The 24,625-nt window shown below is 40.1% G+C and overlaps 1 protein-coding gene across 14 annotated transcripts in view; it reads right to left on the reverse strand.

Moving 5' to 3' along the window:
* The window catches only part of LOC125461815 (fibroblast growth factor receptor 2-like), a 179,650-nt gene that overhangs the window by 20,429 nt on the left and 134,596 nt on the right, over window positions 1-24,625 (reverse strand). For 10 of the 14 annotated variants that reach the window (XM_059653060.1, XM_059653061.1, XM_059653051.1 and 7 more), the window contains 4 exons: window positions 13,826-14,016; window positions 13,174-13,324; window positions 10,186-10,389; window positions 2,813-2,960 (listed from right to left, as the gene is read on the reverse strand). In XM_059653060.1, coding sequence (XP_059509043.1) covers window positions 2,813-2,960; window positions 10,186-10,389; window positions 13,174-13,324; window positions 13,826-14,016 — 694 coding nt within the window. Of the gene's footprint in view, window positions 1-2,812; window positions 2,962-10,185; window positions 10,390-12,317; window positions 12,463-13,132; window positions 13,325-13,825; window positions 14,017-24,625 lie in introns of all 14 variants that reach the window. The other 4 variants (XM_059653062.1, XM_048551055.2, XM_059653052.1 and 1 more) reach the window with 4 other exon arrangements.

Below are 24,625 nucleotides of genomic sequence, written 5' to 3' on the forward strand. Positions count from 1 at the left end.
CTCCTGAGATAAACGACAACATTACATTCACTTTCTTAATCATGGACTCAACCTGCAAGTTAACTTTTAGAGAATCCAGGATCAACACTCCCAGATCCCTTTGTACTTCTGCTTTATGAATTTTCTCACCGTTTAGAAAATAGTCCATGCCTGTATTCTTTTTCCCCCAAAGTGCAAGACCTCACATTTGCTCACGTTGAATTCCATCAGCCATTTCCTGGACCACTCTCCTAAACTGTCTAAATCTTTCTGCAGCCTCCCCACCTCCTCAGTACTACCTGCCTGTCCACCTATCTTCGTATCATCGGCAAACTTCGCCAGAATGCGCCCAGTCCCTTCATCCAGATCATTAATATATAAAGTGAACAGCTGCGGCCCCAACACTGAACCCTGCGGGACACCACTTATCACCGGTTGCCATTCCGAAAAAGAGCCTTTTATCCCAACTCTCTGCCTTCTGTCAGCCAATCCTCAATCCAAGCCAGTAGCTCACCTCGAACACCACGGGGCCTCATCTCACTCAGCAGTCTCCCGTGAGGCACCTTATCAAAGGCCTTTTGAAAGTCTAGATCAATAACATCCACTGGGTTTCCCAGGTCCAACCTATTTGTTACCTCTTCAAAGAATTCTAACAGGTTTGTCAGGCACGACCTCCCCTTACTAACTCCATGCTGACCTGTTCCAATTAGTCAATCTCCTTCAGGTAGACTCTAGGATACACTGATGTTGAAAGATGAATGTCAAGTCGGCACAATGGTGACTAGGTCTCCAACAAAGGGAGGAGTTGTGTCTTACTGTCATTACGTTTGGTACTTGAGGAATTAGACTGATTTCTAAGTGTAAACTTTTCTGCAACTGACTCTCACAGCGATGAACGTAAAAACTGAAATACTTTGAATTAAAAACAGGTTATTTGTAATTTGAGTTAGATGATTACCGGTTCAAGCCCCAATCCAGGACTGAAATAGTAACCTCAGCTACCTTTTCAAAACATACCACAGGAGTGTTGCATTCTCAGAGATGCCATCATTTTCAAGAGATGTGAAACTGAGGCCTGACCACCTTCCCAGGCAGATGTAGAAGATTCAAAATAGCACTATTCATAGGGAAGGGGAGCAGGGGGTGTGGTGTGATCAATAAATATCCCTCAACAAATACAAAACAAAACAATCACAGCTTACTTGCTGCATACAGATTCGCTACCATGTTTGTTAACAATAGCTGTGAAAAGTTTTGGGTCATCATGAGGACATGACAGCTACTACATGTATGTTAGTCTTTTCATTATTCTTCATAAAAAGGGTTCTGAAGAGGGTAAGACGATGGGCTATCCATAGCAAACTCTCCATGTTACTAGTAGTCTTCCTGATACAAGTCACAGTCATATAGAACAGAAACAGGCCCATCAGCCCAATGTGTCCTTGTTGACCAGGTTTCCGAAATTGAACTAGACGCATTTACCTGCATTTGGCCCACATCCCTGTAAACCATTCCCGTTCAAACCCCGTTCCAAACGGTTTTTTAAATGCTGCAATTTTACCTGTATTTACCACTTCCTCTGGCAGCTCATTCCATGTATGCACCACCCATTGTATGAAAAAGTTGCCCCTCAGGTCCTTTTTAAACATTTCCCCTCTCACCATCAATGTATGGCCTCTAGTTTTGGACTCCCCTACCCTGGGGAAAAGACCTTGGCTCTTCACCTTAGCTATGTCCCTCATGACTTTATAACTCTCAATAAGGTCACCCTTCAGACTCCAACAGTGAAAAAAGTCCCAGTTTATCCAGCCTCTCATTACAACAAACCCACTAGTCTTCGTAACACTTTTAAAAATCTTTTGGCATCCTTTCCAGTTTAATAATCTTTAATTTAGCAGGCTGACCAGAATTGTACATAGTACTTCTAAAGGTGGCTTTACGAATGCCATATACAGCTGTAATATGACATCTCAAGTCACCCCAATTCCTGTACTCCATGGTCTGATCAATGAAGGTAAGCATGCCAAACACCACCACCCTGTCTTAACTGTGACAACACTTCCAAGGAACCGTGTACCTGCATAGGTGTTTCTGTTCAACAATACTCCCGAGGACCCTACCATTAACCGTGTAAGTTCCACCTTGGTTTGTCTGACCAAAATGCAGCATCTCGTGTTTATCTGAATTAAGCTCTATCTGCTATTCCTTGGCCCACTGGCCCAGTTGACTAAGATCCCACTGTACTCTTAGATAACCTTCTTCACTGTCCACTATACCACCAATTTTGGTGTCATCCACAAACTTACTAGCCATGCCTCCTATATTCCCACCAAAATTGTTCACACAAATGACGAAAAACAGTGGACCCAGCACTGATTCTTGCAGCACACCACGTGTCATAGGCTTCCAGTCCAAAAAACAACCCTTCCTGACCACCCTCTGTCTCCTACCTTTTAGCCAATTTTGTATCCAATTGGTTAGCTCTCCTGGGATTCTACATGATCTAAATTTACCAACCAGTCGAATACATGGAACTTTGTTTCAGGCTTTGCTGAAGACCATGTAGACAAAATCTACCACTCTATCATTACCTACCTTCTTGTTCACATCTTCAAAAATTCAAACTAATGAGACACATAATTTTCCATGGAAAGAGCCATGCTGATTATCCCTAATCACTCATTAACTCTCCTGTCACTCAGGATCCCCTCCAACAACTTAACTCCTAAATATACAGCAGCTGAGTAAAGCAAATAACGGACACTTTTAAGTTTAACTTAGGTTTATCTGGCCATAAGGAAACAACTGGGGAAAGATTTCAGTGGATACTTACTTATCCCGTGAGAACTCCCATTTTGGGTCTTCTGGAAGTTCATATTCTGAAACTCCAGCTAGTACGGGTGCATCTGTAGATGAGAGTCGTGTAGTGATCCGCACCAGAGGAGTATTGGAATTCATGGAGGAGCTGGAGTCAGCAGAAACCTGTATTTCCAGTGAAGAAAAGGCATGGCTATGATCCCCAGTGTCACAATACAGTATAACTGACTACATCTATAGAATATGCTGTTGGCATGGTGTCTGTATTTATTAAATACATTTATTAAGGGGAATTTTACATGTCACTGTCTAGTGGCAAATGTATTTGGGAGTTAAACGCAGTTAAATTGGAACAGGTGGCTTTTTCACTTGCATACAACTCTGACATGCCCGGGTGTCAAAGAAACCTGCATGAAGTCAGCACTATCCACAGGCTTGAGAAAATCCTAGATTGCATCCTTGCAAGGCCAAACCGGTCAGGAAATGAGACTAGGGACACAGGACAGTTTCTTTGCAGGTCAGAAGCCAAGATGGCCCTCTTGGTCCCACAAGAAAACTGCAGACCTCCCGTGCCCTAGCTTTCCCTCACCTGACCGAGATCACCTCTAGAATCCTCACTAATTACTGCCTACCTTTGTGGCACGGGCCTTTCCTTGAGGTCCTCGGTAAGCAGCCTCCTGTTGTAAACTTTTAACCAGCTATGCAGCCACTTACCATCCAGTGCCTAGCTGACTTTGGTCAGTACAGAGCCAGCAGCGTGTTATCAAGGGACAGCCTTTAAAAATCAGCTGGGCCTCCCCACTTTGTTCCTGGACAGGCTGTGCTCTCACTAGGCCATGTTTCTTCCCAGGAGTTAAAACAGATTCCGATGAATTATAAAATCAACCGCAATGAGAGGATTATTGTACATCTTGTAAGTTGAGTAAAGTCATATGCAATTTCAGGCTTTTATAGAGTTGCAGGTTTCTACATTTCCTAAACTTTGAATTTATGAGCTCATAGATGCAACTAACCATTCAGCTCTGAGTACTTTGAACCTTTTACTAAACTTACTGCAAGGAAAGACCTGCTAACACGGTAGAGGAAAACCAGCGAAAATCCACTGATTTACCAGTAAAATTACTGCCCCAACCTCAAATTCCAAAAGAACAAAGAATGTAAATCCCAGCCTCTGCCAACTTTCAAATCTACTTACTTGTCCTTGGTTAGTTTGCTAAATGAAGAATACGGGCTGAATGTGAAGCATTCTATATCCCAGGAGAGTAAATTGTCAGTTGTCCTGCCAGGTCATTGCACAGCTGCACTGATGTAGTCAGCACAATTCAAAAAAAATGCATCCATCAAACCAGACAAGATCCCAACACACATCAACTTTCCTGCAGTGATTAACAATAGCCTGAAACCATTAGGACTGAAAGGGTGGTGTTTCAAAGTCTTGGTTGGACAAATATAAGTCTTAAAATTAGGATTAGTGCATTAAGTGCAAAGGAATATTTTAAGCTCATAGGTTATGCTTATTTGGGAAAAAAAGACCTCAAGTAGGTAATGTAGCCACTGAACCACAATATTGAAAAGCAAACTATACAGTCACTTGACAAAGTTAACGAGTTTATAGTTAGCGAAAGACACAGAGGAGTAAGAAACTTGCATTACAGTAATTAGCTCAAATAAAGGTTGGGAGTAAGGTGAAGCAATATCACTGGGTTGTCTTGGGGGGGGGGGGGGCACGGTATGGCCATACTGGGCCATGTTTCTATATTAAAATTTATTTGAAAACAAATCTGTTTAAATGCATTACAGGCCTGACAGTGGCACTGAGATGAGACTTTTCAGCATAAATGTATTTAGCCATTTAACCAGGGCAGCACGGTGGCTCAGTGGTTAGCACTGCAGCCTCACAGCGCCAGGGGCCTGGGTTCGATTCCAGCCTCGAGCGGCTGTCTGTGTGGAGTTTGCACATTCTCCCTGTGTCTGCGTGGGTTTCCTCCCACAATCCAAAGATGTGCAGGCTAGGTGGATCGGCCATGCTAAATCGCCCGTAATGTTCAGGGGTGTGTGGGTTATAGGGGGATGGGTCTGGGTGGGATGCTTCAAGGGGCGGTGTGGACTTGTTGGGCCGAAGGGCCTGTTTCCACACTGTAGGGAATCTAATCTAATCTAAATCAATGCACTTTTAAACTGTGTTTCTCAACATGCTAAATACAGTATTATAAATGACCAAAGAAATGAATCCATTTTCTGGGTGAGTTTATTTTAAATCCTTACTCTTGTAATTTTTGTTTCTTTTGTTTACAAACTATTGTACCAATCTTTGGCAGCGCTACAATCAACTCTAGCACATTTGGTTCTAATTTTTATTACGTGTCTTAACCTAAACCATCAACTGTGGCTCATGGAGTACACATGCTGTCAATGTTGGTTATAGGGTATTTGAAACTCCTGGAGGTCATCCAGGCATAGTTTTTTCCACAGCTTCACCTCCCATGATGGTTTTCTTTTTCTTTCTGATTGTGAACCACATTACATTCACATATACGATTACTAATCATGCAATATGTGCAGTATCCCAATTTTAATGAATGAATGCAAGGCATTTTAAGTTGGTAATTATTTTCAGGGGACTGACAAGACAATGAAAAAAGTTACCAGGATAAATGCTAACAAGATGTTTTCACCAGCAGCTCTCCATAAATCCATCAGTACGATTTTTCAAAAATTTGAAAATCCCAACTGTACAATTATGTCAAGTAACTCATGACAGCAAGTTCATGATTGTACTGAGTCTTTTTTCTTGGTTAATTCTACTCAAATAAGTGAAACCATAAAAAAGCATCAGAATAAACACCAGATTATGGTGAAATCATAAGATTGCTCAAAAATAAGTATCAAAATCTAGAAAACCCGGTTAAATATCCACAAATTCCTAGCAATCCAAAATTTCCCATTTGTGCAGTATAGTTAAGCAAATACTGTAATTCTTTTGAAGTGATACAAATGTTTCCAAAACTGAATGCCGTATGTACTAGGGGAAGCAATGAGAGAGTGGCAATGTCACTGGACTTAGTAATACATAACCTGTTGCACAATGTTCTGGGAAATAAATTCAAATCACAGCATGGCAGATGGTGCAATTTGAGTTTAACAAAAACCTGGAGTAAAAAGTCAGCCGAATGGCAACTATGTATAGCCATTATTGACTGTTGAGGTAAAAACCCTTCTGGGAAAGCAATCTGTCATTTTTATCTGGTCTAGTCTACATGTAACTTTCATGAGCCACAGCAACGTGGTCAACTCTTAACTGCTCATTGGGCATTAAGGATTGAGCAATAAATGTTAGCCTAATCATGTATGAGATTGTTATGATCTTCTTAGGATTGTTATGTAACAACGTGAAATGGAGTAGTGACATCATGTGGCCTGCCTTTTGTGGGAACAAGAGGGGCTTAAGAGACTAGTTGAAATGATACAAGATGTTCACACCTGTGTTAGTCTCCAAGGGGATATGAGAGCCATATCATATCTTATAAGCAGTTATACATTAAACTGTCTATTTAATGTAAAACTAGAATGGAGCTCATAGTCTACAGGATAGCTAATTGGCATTTCCAAAACGAGACGCATGATGCAAGCCCATGGGATTAACGCTGCCATTGAGATAGGCTTTGGCAAGGGAAGAGTTCATAGTGAGTCACTGTGGAGGGAGAAAACAAAAGGAAAAGAGAGAAAAGAAGAGAAAGAGAAATAAAGACAGACCGCTAGCCTTGCATCTGAACTACAGAAAATGCTGACCCTCTAGTTCACAGTGTGGACTACAGGTGGGAGCTAGTTTTCACAATGAAGCGAGCAATTTCATAAGAAATGACAGGAAGCATGATTATTCAACTCACTTTGACTAGAGACAAGGAATCTCCATTGTAATGTGCTGAAAATTGGTTTTTTGGATTAAATATCGGTATGACAGGTCGGCACAACATCGAGGGCCAAAGGGCCTGTGCTGTGCTGTAATGTTCTATGTTCTAGACCAAAAGTTACCCGACAAGGAAAGGAAAAGGAAGCACCCTTTAGGGGCTGACAATAACTTGGGACTGATTCCTGTAGAACAAAAAAAGTGTCCACTTGAGGGACAGCATAAATTTTCATTGTGGTGGGGGCATTTTGGAAGTAAATTGAGGAAATGTTTCTGTAATTTCTTACCTGCTAAATTAAGGTTAGTCAATTGTGCTTTTGATCTGTTTGCTGCAGTAAAAGTCTTTCAACTTCAAACCTCATTCTGTCAACCTTTCAGCTAGTCACTGGAAATTTATGAAAATTTGATAATTCCCAGAATAATAATTTAATTTTCAAACAAATCATTCCCAAGTTTAAGAAGACCACATTTTAATTGCTGTGATTAGAAACAAAGTCTGTAAACAAAGTCAGCACATTACTTGCATGTTACAAATTGCAACGAGAAATGGACAAAGTATTAAAATGTTTACTCAAAAGTACGTTGACTCTGTTAAAAACATATACCCTAAAATACTACTGAAAAAACTGAAGCATTTTCTTAGACCAATTTAACAAAACAGAATACTTTTCTCATTAAAAGCCAAATATATATTCATCTTGGTGATGATAGTAAAAACAGTAATTAAATTACACTATTAAGACTGGATGAAAGACTAAGGACATGTAATTTGGGGTGACATCTGGCTGTTGGAGGTGACAGAATGGGGTCATGTGTGCATACGTAGAATTCCTTTGGTATTATCACATCCTGTCACAAGGGGTGCACCATGCACAGCAAGTAGGGTTTCAGTCTTTAACCATTTAGGGACAAGACCACATTGGTAACAAAAATGAAAAACATCGTCTCAGAGCAAATACGTAATTATTTATTATTACAACATTTAACAGGAAGAAGACATTTTTTCTGGTAGAGATTTTTTTCTAGAACGTAATATGTAAAATACTAAAGATATTTAGCACTCACTGGTTAATAAACGTGGAGTTTATTTAAAATATTTAGTTATAAAATAATACCTTAAAAGGCAGTCCCATTAGATCATAATATCTTCCTTATTCACAACAGAGACCGACTATAGCAATCCAAAGGGCATTAGTGTTAGTTTAAGTGCAAAAGGACAGGGCTGGATCTGAAACCTAACCTTAAATGAATGCATACAATTGTGCTCAACTAGCTCCCTTCTCTTGCCTTCTTGTTGCTTTTGTAGTGTTCTGAGGAAAGATGCCCAACTGACAAGATGGGGGGGGTGGGGGGAACCTGAACATTGTACCCAAAAATAGAACCAATCAGTAAATCCTTGTAATAATGTTCTTCTAAAGCGTTAGTGAAGGCCATGGAGATGTCTAGAATAATTGCAGGATGCAGAAGGTAGGAATACTTGAACCAACAAAATGTTAATCATTCATTTTATGGTACTTATCATTTAGCCTTTCAATGCTCTGCAAATTTCTAGTTGGATTAATTAACAGCTAACTTTAGCTTAGAAAACTGACAACTCACGAACTGGGACAAATTGCACTGCATGTAAACACCAGAATCACTCACTTTCACTTGCATCTTCTCAAGTAGTGGACCTGATTTGAACTCCAGGTGGAGTTCTGAAAAAGGGTCACTGGACGTGAAACGTTCCCTCTGCTTTCTTTCAACAGTTGCTGCCAGACCTGCCGAGTTTCTCCAGCTATTTCGGTTTTTGTTTCTGAACACCGAATGGATTTGGGCAGGTGGGAAGCAGCAAAGTATGAAACTCATCTATTGCTGCTGAAATTAAAGTCATTTTGCTACCCACCCCTGGTTAATTCCTATTGGTGAAAAACTACATTGGTGGGGCCTGTCCATCAGTAGATGACATCAGTAAGTACCAGGAGTTTCTTAAATAACAGAAAGGGACATGTGGAAAGTCAGGAGGAGCTACAATGAAGCCTGGAGCGACATTCCTGCTCCTTCTGGCCGTGAAATCTAAAGAGGGAAAAAAAACAGAGTTCTGCTGCCCCCCTCATGCTTGCCCATCCTCAGTATCCATCAGGGAGGCATTCAGGGATAAACTTCCTCCAATGTGTTTTTTTTAAATGAAGTAGTTAACTTTCAAAAACAATACATCATTGTAAAGCTCAAATGACTTGTGCTGTGAACACAAATATAGCACCCGACCTGTGTGTGGGGAGGATAACTGAAGTCAGGAAATCTATCAATGCAGCAACCAGGATGAAGTTAATGGAAATGGTAGAGATTCACAATTCCCCAAATCCCAAGATCCCTCTTTAATGCTACAGGGCACATATTCTATTCACTGCACTGAGTTTTCCCAATAGATAGGCCTACCATTGCACTGAAAGTGGGTCCCAAGCCCAGCTGAATGGATGGCAGGTACCTAGAACGTTATTCCCACTGGTGCTCAATTAACAGCCCGCTGCCAGGGCATCTCTGTGCAACAGAGGACTGGCAGCTCAGCCAAGTAGCCAACTGAGGTAACCACTTACTGAGGCTCCATAGTGAGGCAACCTGCAAGATAGAAGGAAAAACCCTCCAACATTAGCATCAGAGCTGTGGAGAATGCCAAAATATCAGCAGACCTGGGTCAGTCAGAAAAGGACGGCAGCCCTCACTTCTTTTCCTCCATCCCTACTGGGAGAACACCTCAATATACCAGACAGTCTCCCCAAACAGTGGGGAGCCATCCTGAGGTGGCCAAATGCCAGAGATATGGTTGTTAACAATGACAATGGGAAGAAACTGGACTTCCCTCTCAGGTATCTTCTTCTGGAATCTTACCAGCCCAACCTCCCAGCCTACTTACAGAGCTGGTTAAATTCTAGCCATTGTTCTGATACAGCCATAGCCCAAACCATATATCACATTGGAGTCCATGATCCATGATGGAGTCCACTACAGCAAATAAGCATCTGATACCGAATGATACATCAAAAACCTCCATTGCAGTGACATCAAAGTAAAGCTTCTTCAACTTTCCGGCTGACCTTTTGATTCATTATTCTCAGGCAAGAATATAGCAGCTTTAATTAAAGTTAATAAGGTTCAACCAACCATCAACAGACAAATCTTTTTTAAAGTTCCTTTGCAATTGCTCACAACTGAATGAAATATGGTAGAAGTATCCATTTCTGTTCGTAAATAATATGCACCAAGTACTACTAAGATGCCCAACTATTCAATAAAAATGTTTTATTAGGGGAGGCAGCTTCATCTGGGCAAAACCATATCAGTCTGTTTAAAATTTGGACAATGTTTTAGTTGGCATTCGTGAAGAAAGGAAAGTTACGCTATTATGTAATAACTTCTGAAATAAGGTTTGGAAATATGGATGTAATGAGTGATAAAATAGTTTCTAAATTGTGTAAAAGGTTTTTGAACTCTTTATCTACTTTCTGTTACCTGTCTGCGCAGGGGGATGCGTTTGGTCAGCTTATGCACCGTTGGCTGGGCATTGAAATCTGGCTTCTTTGTTGTGCTCTTCATCCGGCAAATAATAACCGTCACCACCATGCAAGCGATAACAAAAACACCACTGCAATAGATAGCTATTTCCAGATAGTCAGGAGAGGTCAACCCTTTTGGTTTGTCTTCAGGAACTGGATTACACGTGAAGAAACAATTGCATCAGACATTAACATGCAGTTTCAAACATTGTAATGTAACTGAAAAAGAAGTGAACAATTGTTAAACACTTCCAAAACTATTCCTCATTACAACTTCAGTAAGGAAGAGTGAACATTCCATAGATGGTGTCAAGGGTAATAGATAATGTCAGCACGACATGGAGTCGCATACTGCAGGAAAACTCCTGCTGCTTGCTGAGGTTGGTGGCTATAGCTGGTTGATACCAGTGGTGTTATAATTGCTTTCTGTATTTGCAGACCATGAGGGGAAATTTCTTGCTCCTACTAAATGATAGGAGATTGTGGATACCTGGTGAGGAACTCTCTTAGGAGTCACGATAGGGATTGGCTTGATGATCCTATGACAGGATAGCCAACCATCATAGCCACTTAGGGAGCAGGCTACTGATATCCATGCAACCATATAGCTCGATGAGAAGAGGAAAGAAACAAAGGACTGAGGAAGAACCAAGAATACACCACTGGTATGAATCAGTGATGGTGTACCATTGTATCAACTGCTGCAGTGACAGAAGCTGCAAAGAATTGGGGAGGGGCAGGTGTTGCAAAGACACAATCATATTCTTGTAGCTCTTAGAAGTCTCTTATAGAGAAAGTGGATTTCCTCAGTATGAAGATTTTCCAGCACTCTTGGCTGTTGCATAGGGGAAACTGGTAATGAGACTATATAACAAAATTGTAAGTGTAAACAAAATATATTAATAAATCAAATAATTATAATGATTTCTTCAGCCTGACAATACTGTAAACATTGCGGTCCTCTACTCCGGTTGCATTCAGTTATGTACATGGATATTATACTTAAAACTTTACATGCTATGGTCCAAAGCACAAGACATTTATAGCCAAAGGTTAAAACTGAACCAGCTTGTTTTGTTTAAACAAATATTCTGTTAAACATTTCAAGTATTTCACACAAGCAGAGTCCACTTCAATATGTTATACGTGCCTCAAGTTTTATCATTACTTTACATCTACAGCATATTTAGCATAATGAATGCTGTTCAAGCTTTGCCATTCATAACAAGTAGCATTGCCAAAAGCTACCAAGCATAAAATGCCCACTGAAGGCTTTAAGGTGAGACAAGAAGCAAACAAACCAGAAATGTCCCAGATTCCTTGTGAAAGCAAAGCTGCACCAAAAGTTTTCGCCCAATTGTGAAATTAGAGACCACAGGAAAGGTTTGTTGCAGTTTTTAAGAGACAATCATGTTACGTGGTGAAGAACCTAAACACTTCATTCAAATCAAGCAGTGTGGTTGCAGATCAAATTCTCCAGGGAGAAAGGATTAGTTGTCATTGCAACCCACAAATCTGATAACCACCACTGTTCATCAGAATTGAAGTTTCACAAGGGAATTACCAAACAGGTGCATTGAGGACAGATAATTGAGAAAGACTTATCTGGGTTGGGTTATGCACACCAACTTTCTTTCCCTGTCAATTATCAATCAGTTAAAACACCACTGATGACCATTTCTTAAGGTAGAGAAATAGCATCAGATTCAACATGCTAGATAAAGATTTTGCATGTCCTCTGTTGCAAATGAATCACAATCTCATTTTGAGTGCATGCAATCACTGAAGAAATAAAGTTGATTCATTGAGTGAAGTCCCACAATCTAACACTGCCTCATTACAGAGAGGGAACTGGCATTTCAATGGCAACAGGAACAATTGTCAGTATGATTAACCCTTAGGCTTTTTTTCCTAATTATATTAAATATTTAATTATATTAATCATACACAATCATGTAAAATGAAGAAAATACAAGATACAACTGGGATGTTGATTTCTCTTTGCTGCCAGTTCCACTACAGAGGCAGTGTCAATCTTGCAAACGGGGAAAGGTGAACCATTGAAGGAAGGCCATATGTACCTGACTCAACTGTCAACCATGCAGAGTGATGTGAAATCCCAATAGAATTACCAGCCAAGCATGTATACTCCCCAGCATCCTCAAAAGTTACATTCCGTAAATAGAGCACCTCAATTTCTTTGTCCGTAGTGTTAACACCGGCAGTCTAGAAGAAAAAGGGAAGCAAAAACAAAAAAAAAATACAAGCAAGACAACATGAGATATTTGTGGACAGGGACAACAAACCACCATCACTGCTTAACAGCAGAGATGCAGTAACCTGATGGAGTTATGTACTCCCTATCCACAACCCTTCAACCAAAGCTTGCTCCCAATTTCAAGCTTGTTTTATGGAATAATCAGATAACCATCACCATCTTTAACTCACCCTTCTAGGCATGCAATTTAACTCATGGAAAAATAGGCCCATAATAATTTGTTTTCTTTATCCTATTTTTCTTAGAATAAAGGAAGCAATGAAGAAGATGATAAAACATGGGAAAAGATGGGAAGCTGGAAATGGAAATGTACTACTGGCTAATTCAGAAGCATGGGGCAAATAAAAATATTGAAAAATTCGCAGGGGGAAGAAAAGGCTGCAATCAGATGAAGAAAGACAGAACAGATCTGACAAGAGAAAGTTCCAGTTGGAACGTAATTTGGGATAGTTTAACTACATATTGTGGGTATTTTTCCATGTCTAGCGTGCACCAAGTTTCATCATGGAAAGGAGGTTAAGGGACCATGAACAACCCAAAGCCCAAAGATTCCCTAAGTTGCCTGCAATCTTCCAAGCATCTCCCAGCATGAGTCAGCCGTTTCCTAAATTCATTTACCATGGGCAGAGCTTTGTAACGTGTGTCCTGTAAAGTGTTACCTTTTGGGGAGAATTGAGCGACAGTGAGCCAAGCAGACTGATTGACAGCTCCAATATAATTGGAGACCTTACATATATATTCTCCACTGTCCGCCTCAGTCACATTGTATAGATTCAGCACTTCTGCATTGGAACTATTTATCCCCGAATGCTAGAATAAACCAATAACAGAAGATAACAATATAACCGCTGTTCTGGTATGAACAGAGCTAACATCCCACCACCAGCATCATCAGTCCTCTAAAGGAAACAACTTCACGAAATAAAAAGGCTATTTTTTTTCAACAAAAACATTTGACAATCTTGTGGTATGAAGGAATAAATGGAGTAAATAACAGCAAAAATACAACTAAAAAAGGACTGTTGTGTAAAAGTTCATACCAGTTTTCTTCAGCATATTTTAAATAAAACGTGTTGCAGGTGCCCAATATAAATTTGGGAAAAGCAAACTAAAATAAATTATATATAGATTTTTGTGATGGAGATAAATCAGAATTAAGGTGTAGTGAAATAAACTGGATTTTGAAAATTTCTGTAGTTAAAATAAAATAAAACTTAATTATGGATGTTCCTTGGCCTTACTGATAATGAACACCACTCTTCCACAATTTCTTTTATACACAAACGTACAGGTTTTTCTCAATTCTCGAACCTTTAAGACATTGACGTAAGGGGATCCATCTGGACCATATCTGCTGCCATTCTTTTCAACATGCTTCAGCCACTGTATATGAGGTTGGGCGTCGCTGAACACTTTGCACACAAACTCCACATCGCTCCCCACCAACACAGTTTTGTTTGCAGGTAATCCCGCTTGTAGGATAGGTCTATGTGGTGACCGCTCTGAAATAAATTTCAATAATGAAAACTTAATTCGTATTGACACATACAACATGAGTGCAATAACTGCAGTATGCCTTGATATTTCCCGCCTCTTCAAATTGTGTTAATACCGTTAAAGGGAAATAACTGCACATTTGATAAAACGGAGCTTTGTATGAGTTTCTGCTTTGACTTTCTCTCCTTTAGTGGGGCCAAATATGTTTTTGCAGAGAAGTTGTGCACTTTTAAAAATCAGATTTAATCTTTTGTTGTTTTCAGTGGAATTTTAGTTGCACAGCATGACTTCTAAATTGACTGAGAATGATTGATGAGGACATTTAGTTTCATGGATTCTTAATCACTTGAGAACATCAGTTACATTAAAATATCTCCAAAATATCTCTTTTTTTAAAACAAAATACAGCAACAAATTTCTTTGTAGCATATCCATGTTGAGAATAAATAGCTGCTTCAGCCATTGCAAGATACTCAGTTTAAAATTATGTTCTGTTTGATGTGAATATAATCTTAAATATATAGGTAGTATTTCAGTCTGTGGCTGGTTAATGAAGCTATTCCTTTTTGATTTTCTGTTACACATGAAGCAACATCCCACTTTAATAGCTATGAGGCTTGTAAAAAAATCCATTTTATAAAGCACTGAAACTGCTTTAAACATTGGAAGGAGACCACAAAGCAGCTACGGACCCCCAAAGAAAACATTAGAGGCATGAAAAGAGAACTTTTCAGGATGTATGAAGAACAGGCTTAGAAACATAAATGAGAACCAACACGATCATCTATGTTACTTTTATTAGCTTGCCAGCCTTCCTAAATGGGTGTTTTGAATTCGCCAACAGATCCTTTCACAAGCAAACATTTTGATTACATTGCAAAGAAATGGTGCCTCTGGTTGACAATAAGACCTTTGATATAGTCAAACATATTTGGCTGGATGCAGGCATCTACTGGGAATTTAATGTGTGGTACAGTCAATGAAATAGTCTTGTTTCTACATTCATATATGTTGGAGGTTCACAAATCAAGGACTACTCCTTTACTAAAGTGCCAAATAAAAGCTGTTTTAATTGCCATCAGGTTCACGGCAAAAGCCATTCTTGCTTTTCTCAATACTCTGAACACAAGAGAAGGATTTCTTAAATTAACTGTTGTCACACCTCAAGTTTCTGTACACATGATCTTCTACTTTGAACTCCATTAAAGCTCCTTTAAAGTTTCTGCATCCAATCTTCTGAAAATAGCCTCAAATATCCAGAACAGCAGATTCTTTAATGTTTTGTAATCAATATTAACAAAGTAAAAGATGATAATTTAAGCAGTTTGAAAGACAAAAAAAAGTTCTGATTTCCACTAATGGGTCTGAAATGGCCATTAAAAAAAATATACTAACAGTGAACGATAAAGAGGTGAATGATTTTTGCACAAACGTTGCCTGAAGATCATCTGGGAAGTGGAAGTGACTCAGTCACTGCTTCCCATATCAAAATCAAAACAAATAAAAATTCGACAGTTGAAGCTGAGCATTCTGATTGGTTAATAATTATATTATTATAGCGGACAGATAACTGCCAGCGATTAGTCCAAAGAAGATTCTGCACACATGAACATTTGACAAATCACCGATTTTTGATTGATTTCTATTTTTATCAAGTATTCAAACACAGTGGCTTATCAAACATCAAAATTCACAAGACATGAGCATCGTTGTCACATCTGAACATACACTGATGTCTGTTTGAGAACTATCACGGATTGGTGCCAAAATAGTTTCAATTTGTTAATACAGCCCTGTTGAAATGTGAGCAATTCTGTACAAATGCTGAAATTGAAGCTTGAGGTTTTAAAATTTATATGAAACAGATCTCGTAAAAGCTTTGTTACTCTCTAAGCGACATTCGGAGCAAGTTCTTCTTTGTCGGGTTCCTAAAATCAAGGTTAAATCGGGGTACTGACCCTACATGGTCCCAGGAGCAGTAAACCTACCAATTATTTTTGCAGAATTAGCCAGTGGACAAAAAGGCCAATTTGCTGTCTAATAAAAGGTAGTGGACAGTTGCCCAAAGCTGAAGGATTGACAGGAGAATCTCCAGAGATGACATTCAGGCAGCCCAAGGCACTGAGGCAGAAGCTGCTAATACCTGCAGCGAGAGGCTAAAACAAACATTTAAGTTGAAAAAGGCCACAACATGCCTGGCCACAATTGTGGAAGGGCAACCCCTCTAATATTTGTGGCCTGAAGGCTATTATAGAGGCAACAGGACAAATCCTCTGTTGGGATCAAATGCAGCATATTCTTCTCCTTCTGACAGAATGCTCTGAAAGCTAAGTTCTGGTTATATTTATATGGGGTCCTCCTACAGACTGGAAATTTTCAGGTTGAACAAGTTGGGGTCCTTATAAGAACCCAAATTTTGCCCAAACTTTCCTATAAATGGTTTGAGAGCGGCAGACTAGTCAAATCACAAAATGACATGCTCATCTCTCTCTGTTCCCAAACCTACTGGCGCCTGAAAGTTCTGCCCTCAGTCTCAGTTCAGCTGCAGTAGTTTACTAGTTTGTTGCTCCTGAGAGATTGTACAGTTATTGCAAAATTAAAGCTTTGATTTCGAAAAAGATATTCAGGGAGGGCAGAATTCATAAACTTACAACATGAAGTATATTGGTTGTTCATTTGAAAATGTAACTTGATGTTCAAAACAGTTTAATGAAAAAAATCCAATTTGCAAAAAGCAATGTTAAAGGAAGAATACTTGTACATCAATTCTTGATACATAACTCAGCTCTCTGGTGGAGGAGGCTGGTTTCCCAGACAAGTATTCCATTTACGAAACAAAGGCTATAATTGTTTTCTTAAGGATACAAGATATAGAGATACAGCATTCTCCATTCCACTTTTCACAATTAAATATGCCTGCTGCTAACCGAGGCCGTCAGTCCCCAAAAAAAACCTCAGGGAACAACTAAGCTAATTCTATTGTGTTTGTTCAATGATGTGATGAGGTGAAGTTGAGAGTGACTGGTGGAGGGGGAGGGATAAAGGATAAATGAGGCAGCTGGCTGGCACTGGGCTGCTACTAATTAAGGTCATGGAGCTGCAGCCAAATATTAACAAAAGCTCTTGCCAGGCTCACATCATTTTTACTTGTCCTCGATGTTCAAAATCCAAGTTCGACATAACATATTCACCATCAAAATAATGCGTGCCAGAAATCTGTGGTTTATAATAATACAACATGCAAAATGAAAGTTGATAATCCTATGTAAGATAGTCCACAATTGTCTGGCAGATAGAATAATAAGATTTTAAAAGTTCTGGGGAATTCAGATAACATTTTGTCAACAACAAACTGCAGGTCACATTCACAAAACAATTCAAAGAATCCAGTTAACATCAACCTAAGATATTGATTATTTTAACAATTCATTAACATTTAAATCAGAAAGCTGAACTTTTCAGGATATTATGAAAAATAATGACAAGAATGAGACTATATCACACAAAATGCAATTACACTTTTAAAAGGGGGTATAGGAGGGGAAATGCCTGGAAAGATTAATGTACAAGTTGTTGAAGATGACGTGATTGGTTAACAAAGCATTTGATAAAGGACGTGACTCTGTTTTTAGAAATAGTGATCTTGGGATATATTTTCTTGTGTGTTTGAGAAACACAGCCTGCATATTTTTATACCTCCCAAAAAAACAAACCTATTGGATGTATAAATTTGCTCAGACCTTTCTTCATGTCAGATCAGTTCTATTTTCATTTTTGATTTTTCCAAGAATAACAGTTTTTCCCTATTCCCTATCCATTATACTGAATACCTCTATCAGGACTCCTATTAACTTTTCTTCACCAAGGAACACAGTCCCAATTTTTTCAACCTATTCAGTGGCCTAACTGACACGCATCTTCGACTGACCCCTTTTTATGATTCTTTACTGTAACTTTTCTAGTGCCTTCACATCTTTCTAAAAGTGAGGCCTACAAAGTATTTTATACATGTTTAACATGACAGTGTCAAAAACTTGCCTTTCCTCAGTGGGATTTCCTCTATGGTCATGAATCTTCCAAGGAAATGCCTTTTATAGCACCTCTAAAACCCACATAAGCACATGAAAACCGAGTATGGAAAGAAATTCAACTTTCCTATGGCACCAGGCCTGGGACAGGTGCATGTGCTTTCACATCCAAGACCACACAAAAACATTTTGCGATTAGCAAGGCAATGATGTCTTTCCAGCAAAAATATAAATTTTGTACTTTTGTAATTTAATTTTACATCAATTGGTACACGAAAATCCAGTTCATAATACAAAAGATAACAGGTTAAAATTTCTTTAGGGAAACTAAGCCAAAAAAAGAAGCCCAGCAACAAGAACATAACAACTCAATGTCAAAGACCTATCCTGTGAAAAAGAAATGTGGACATAGCTACCCTGCCAAGAAATATGCCTCAAGTCATTTTAGCCATTTTGCCATTTCCTGGTATCAGACAGCCTACAGAATGCCCAATGATCTACATTGACATTGAAGTTGCCAATATCACATACAGAGCCACATTCCATTCCACCGGAAGGATTACTCATTTGATATGCATGGAAACATAGAAGATAGGAGCTGGAGGCGGCCATTCGGCCCTTCAAGCCTGCTCCGCCATTCTTCACAATCATGGCGGATCATCCAACTCAATAGCCTAATCCTGCTTTCTGTGCATAACCTTTGATCTCATTGGCTCCAGCTACTATATCTGGTCATCTGTTGAATGCATTCAATATTTTGGCATCAACTACTTCCTGTGGTAATGAATTCCACAGGCTCACCACTCTTTGGGTGAAGAAATGTCACCTCATCTCCATCCTAAATGATTTACCCAGAATCCTCATACTGTGGCCCCTGGTTCTGGACACACCCACCATCAGGAACATTCTCCCTGCATCTTCCCCGTACAGTCCTGTTAGAATTTTAAGTCTCTGAGATTCCTCCCCCCCATTCGTCTGAGCTCCAGCTAAAACATCCCAATCTCTCCTCAAACATCAGACCCACCATCCCCAGAATAAGCCTGGTAAACCTTTGCTGCATTCCCTTGAGAGCAAGAGCATCCTTCCTCAGAAAAGGAGACCAAAACTGCACATAATATTCCAGGTGTGGTCTCACCAAAAGCCTGTATAACTGGAACAACACATCCCTGCCCCTGTACTCAAAACCTCTCACAATGAAGGCCAACATACCATCTCCCTTCTTTAGCGCCTGCTGCATCTGCATGCTTACCTTCAGCGCCTGATGCACAAGGACACCCGGGTCCCGCTGCACACTCCCCTCTCCCAATTTACAGACAGACATTCAGATAGTAATCTGCCGTCTGGTTTTTGCTTCCAAAATGTATAACCTCACAGTTATCCAAATTATACTGAATCAGCCATTGACTTGCCCACTTACACAACCTGAAGCGATCATGCTGAAAGATCTCTGCATCCCCGTCACAGTTCATCCTCCCACCCCCCCACCAAACTTGGTATCGTCTGCAAACTTGGACATATTACATTTTGTTCCCTCATCCAAAACACTAATGTATATTGCGATTACCTGGGGTCCTAGCACCAATCCCTGTGGCATCCCACCGCCTGCCAATTTGAAAAGGCCCCATTAATTCCTACTCTGTTTTCTCTCTGCCAACCAGTTTCCTATCCATCTCAATACACTTCCCCCAATCCCATGTGCTTCAATCTTGCACATTAATCTCTTATGTGCGACTTTGTCAAACGCTTTCCAGAAGTCCAAATATACTACATTGACTGGCTTCCCATTATCAAGTCAACTAGTTACATCTTTCAAATTCCAACAGATTTGTCAAGCATGATTTCCCCTTCATAAATCCATGTCCACTCTGTCGGAACCTGCCACTGCTTTCTAAATGCTCGGACATAAAATTTAGGGGCAGCACAGTGACTCAGTGGTTAGCACTGCTGCCTCACAGCGCCAGGAACCCAGGTTCAATTCCACCCTTGGGCGACTGCCTCTGTGCGGTTTGCACATTCTCCCCGTGTCAGCATGGTTTGTGTCTGGGTGCTCCAGTTTCTTCCCACAGTCCAAAGATGGCCAACTTAGGTGACTTGTCCATGCTAAATTGTCCATAGTGTTCAGAGATGTGTAGATTAGGGTCTCGGTGGAATGCTCTGAGGTCAGTGTGGACTTTTTGCACCAAAGGGCCTGTTTCCACTCTGTAGGAATTCTAAGAAATTCTAACAGAAAATCCTTGACAACAGATTCGAGAACTTTCCCCACTACCAATGTTAGGCTCACCGCTCTACAATTCCTTGTTTCTCTCTACCTTTTTTTGTGAACACTGGAGTGACATTAGCCTCTCTCCAATTTTTATGGACTGTTCCAGAGTCTACAAAATCCTGGAAGATGACAACCAATGCATCCACTATCCGCTGAGCTACTTCCTTTAGTACTCTGGGATGTAGATTATCAGGCCCTTGGGATTTATTCACTCCCAACAATTTTCCCAGCGCCATTTCTCTACTAATATTGATCTCCCTCAGCTCTTCCTTCTCACTAAATCTTGCATCCTTTACCAAATTCGGGCATCTGATTTGGTTCTACGTCACAATAGAGGATTCAAAGTCTGTATTCAGTCCCTCAGCCATTTCTTTGTCCCCTATCATACATTTCCCCCATTTCTGTTTGCAAGATATCTACATTTGTCTTTACCAACCTCTTTCTCTTCATGTACATACGGAAACTCTGAGGATCATTCTTTATGTTCCCTGCGAGCTTACTTTCGTACTCTATTTTTCCCTTCTTAATGAATCCCTTGATCCTTCTTTGCCGAATTCTACACTGCTCTCAGTCCGCAGATTAATAATTTTCTTGGCCAATCTGTATGCTTCTTTCTTGGATTGGATACTGTCTCTTATTTCCTTTGTAAACCATGGATTGGCCCTCTTGCCTACTTTGCTTTCATGACACACAGGAATAATCTGCTGTTGCAGTTCCCCCATGTATTCCTTGAATGTTTGGCATTGCCTGGCCACTATCATCCCTTTAAGTAACTCTCCCCAATCTATCAAGGCCAACTCATGCCTCATATCCTCCTAATTTCCTTCATTAAGATTCATCACCGTAGTTTCTAAATCAACAACCTCACTGTCCATTCTGATAAAAAAATTCTAACATATTATGGTCACCCTTCCCCAAGGAGTTTTGCACAGGCAGACTGGCAATGATTTCCTTCTCATTACACAACACCCAGTCTAAGATGGCCTGCTCTCTAGTTGGTTCCTCCACATATTGGTCAAGAAAACCATCCCATACACACTCCAGGAATACCTCCTTCACGGTACTGTGGCTAATTTGATTCACCCAATCTATGTGCGGATTAAAATCACCCATGATCACCGATATTCTTTGAGCACATGCATCTCTAATTTCATGTTTAATGCCATTCTTGACATCAGTTTGGGGGTCTAATGTATTTTGCCCCTTGGTTTTTCTCAACTCTACTCACTTCATGATCCATGATAGTAACAATCAACCTCTGAACCAAGCCTGACAAGTGCTGTCCATTTTCACTGACTCCCATCATCAAATCCTCACTTGCATTGGTCTTTAACTACCCATCCATTAACTCAAAGCCAAAACAATGCAGGTATCTGTGGAAGGGCAAAGAGGATGCCTACAGCAGTTACTTAGAAACCACGACCAACTGGATTCCACTTCTCTGAAAAAAATCTACAACTGCTTTCCTTGACTTATCAAATTGGCAGAAATTATTCTGAGGTTTCAGGAAGAACTTTTATCTTCACTGGACCCAGAAAACGAATGGTTCCTGTATGAAACAGGGATAATGGCACCCCCGTGGCAACAGCACTACTTGAATCCCCTGATAAAGGGCATCTTTAAAAATGACAGCAAACAGCAGAGATCAACTTGCTGTACTCAATCGTGTTGAAACTCTTGTGCCAACTGAGCGCAGCCAAGGAACAACCAAACCAGGGGTCCAGGATCAATGCTAGTGCTGTCACTTTGAACTCCTAATAAACACAATGATACTGGCTAGTAGGGAAACTGAGTGGACCATAAGAACAGTTCTAATGCAACTTTGCAAAACCATCTCAGAGCAACAGACTTCTCAAACCCTTATTCACAACAGGGAAATAGATAGCGTCCTGACAGCAACCCAGTCAGGCAAAACAGCATGCTTAGATAGGATTTACCCGAAATACCAGAGGAACAATTGGATCAAAGAGAAGGAAGTGAATAACCAAGTTGTTTATCAACATTCACAGCAGAAGCACCATTCAAAACATCTGAAATGAATTAAAAGGTGGCTGCCATTGCCAAACCATTTGATAATCCACAAAGCTGCCACCCCATTGCTCTGTTTTCAAAAACATATGAAAGGTCCTGGAGCACCTCCTGCTAAACAGACCTAGTTCCAGCCTGTAATTTCTCCTCTACCAACAGACAGGTTTTTGCTCAGAACTTGCATTCAGGCCAGTTTCCAGAAAAGGGATGAAGGCAGGAACTACCTTTATTAACTCAGCCTATGTGTTTGACATAGTGACTTGTAAAGGCCAGGCACTGAATCTCTCCAAAATCACCTGTTGAGTGAAACCGTACAACACAGCAATATCATAATGATGCCTCACACCACGGCTCTTCAACAACCAATGAATTCCTTCTCACACTCTGCACATACTCTTGCTTTCCAAACTAAACAGCATCAAAACATTCAGAAAATATTTACTAAAAATCTATGTCCTCAGAAAATGGAGACTTTGACCTACATTCCATGGGGCAGAAGATACAAAAGTTTGAAAACACGTGCCAACAGATTCAAGAACAGCTTCTTTCCTGTTGTTATCAGACTTTTGAATGGATTTCTCATATTGAAGTTGATCATTGTCTTGTGCCTTCTCTATAGTTGTAACACTATATTCTGCGATAGTAGGAACTGCAGATGCTGGAGAATCTGAGATAACAAGGTGTAGAACTGGATGAACACAGCAGGCCAAGCAGCATCAGAGGAGCAGGAAGGCTGACGTTTCGGGTCTGGACACTTCTTCAGAAATGGGGGAGGGGAAGGGGATTCTGAAATTAATAGGGAGAAGGGGAGGCCGATAGAAGATGGATAAAGGAGAAGACAAGTGGAGAGGATATAGGAAAGTTTAAATGTGTTAATAAACCAGTCCACCATCAAACCCATCCCTGTAACACCTAATGTTTCAATTACCATATGTTGTCGCATTTTCAATGTCATGGTTTTGAAATTATTCCAAACTTCTATCACTCTTAAATGAGATGGGGGTGAGGTTTGAGGTGGGAGGAGGGGATAGTTGGCAGGAAGGACTGCCTCCCTAATCTGTCCTTCCTCCCACCTCAAGCCCCACCCCCATCTCCTACCTCCTAACCTCATCCCACCCCCTTGACCTGTCCGTCCTCCCTACCTCCTCACCTACGCTGGCCTTTACTGGCCCCATCTCCGCCTCTTTGACCTGTCCGTCTGCTCTCCACCTATCTTCTCCTCTATCCATCTTCCATCCACCTCCCCCTCTCTCCCGGTTTATTTCAGAGCCCCTTCCCCCCCCCATTTCTGAAGAAGGGTCTAGGCCCAAAACGTCAGCCTTCCTGCTCCTCTGATGCTGCTTGGCCTGCTGTTGTTCATCCGGCTCTACACCTTGTTATCACACTATATTCACATGATGAACTACTGCCTTAAAATATCTACTCCTGGTGACATCACAACCATTCACATTGTGTTAGCTGAAACTGTTACCTTAGCCTCAACATTGAACTAGAACTACTTCCCTGGCCATGTAAACAAAACTGTACAGATTTAATATTAGAGTTTAAAAGGGAATTAGAGAAGTATATGGAGTATAAAAAAGCAGCTATGTAGAAAATAAACCATATGAAAAGGGAGAGTTGGACAGTGGGGTTTTCTGGACTGTTATTCAAAAGATTCAGTGAGCCAAGTGGCTCCTTTCAAAGAGGTACTATTCCATAATTTTATGAATTATGCTACATTTTGGAATTATTAACAATGTCAAGTATGTTGGTATTAATTTCATTTTAACGTGAAAAATATTTAGTATTTCAAATATTTAATCTCTATGTAGATTTTCTAGTTGTAACATTTTATCAGATGTTTTTGGAAGAAAAGCTTTAAAATGGTAAATTAACTTTGATTTGTTGAATCAACCATTGCTTTTAATTCTGATTTGAGAGAATAACAGAATGTGAGACAATATTATAAACAGATGGTCAAGATCTCAACATAATATTGCAGTTAGTATTTCAATGTTAGCAAAGGAACACTGATTTAAATGGCTGATCCCTTTAAATTTCCGAGATTTTAGGTTAAACATGACATAACAGGCAGTAAAGACCAGAGTTCACATGCTGTTCAAGTTAGACTTTGCCCATTTTTGGCTGGCTTGCCCATCCCTGCTATTTCTTACAGCTACACAAGAATCAGTGCCTCTCTAATTCAGCCTCTTAATGCCCGATTTTAAATTGTTCCATCATTGCTGGCCGTGCCCTGAGCTGCCAAGGTCACATGCTTTGTAATTCCCCCTTGAAGCTTCTTCACTTTTCTCA

The sequence above is a fragment of the Stegostoma tigrinum genome, chromosome 20 (assembly GCF_030684315.1).
Source record: "Stegostoma tigrinum isolate sSteTig4 chromosome 20, sSteTig4.hap1, whole genome shotgun sequence".
NCBI lineage: Eukaryota > Metazoa > Chordata > Chondrichthyes > Orectolobiformes > Stegostomatidae > Stegostoma > Stegostoma tigrinum.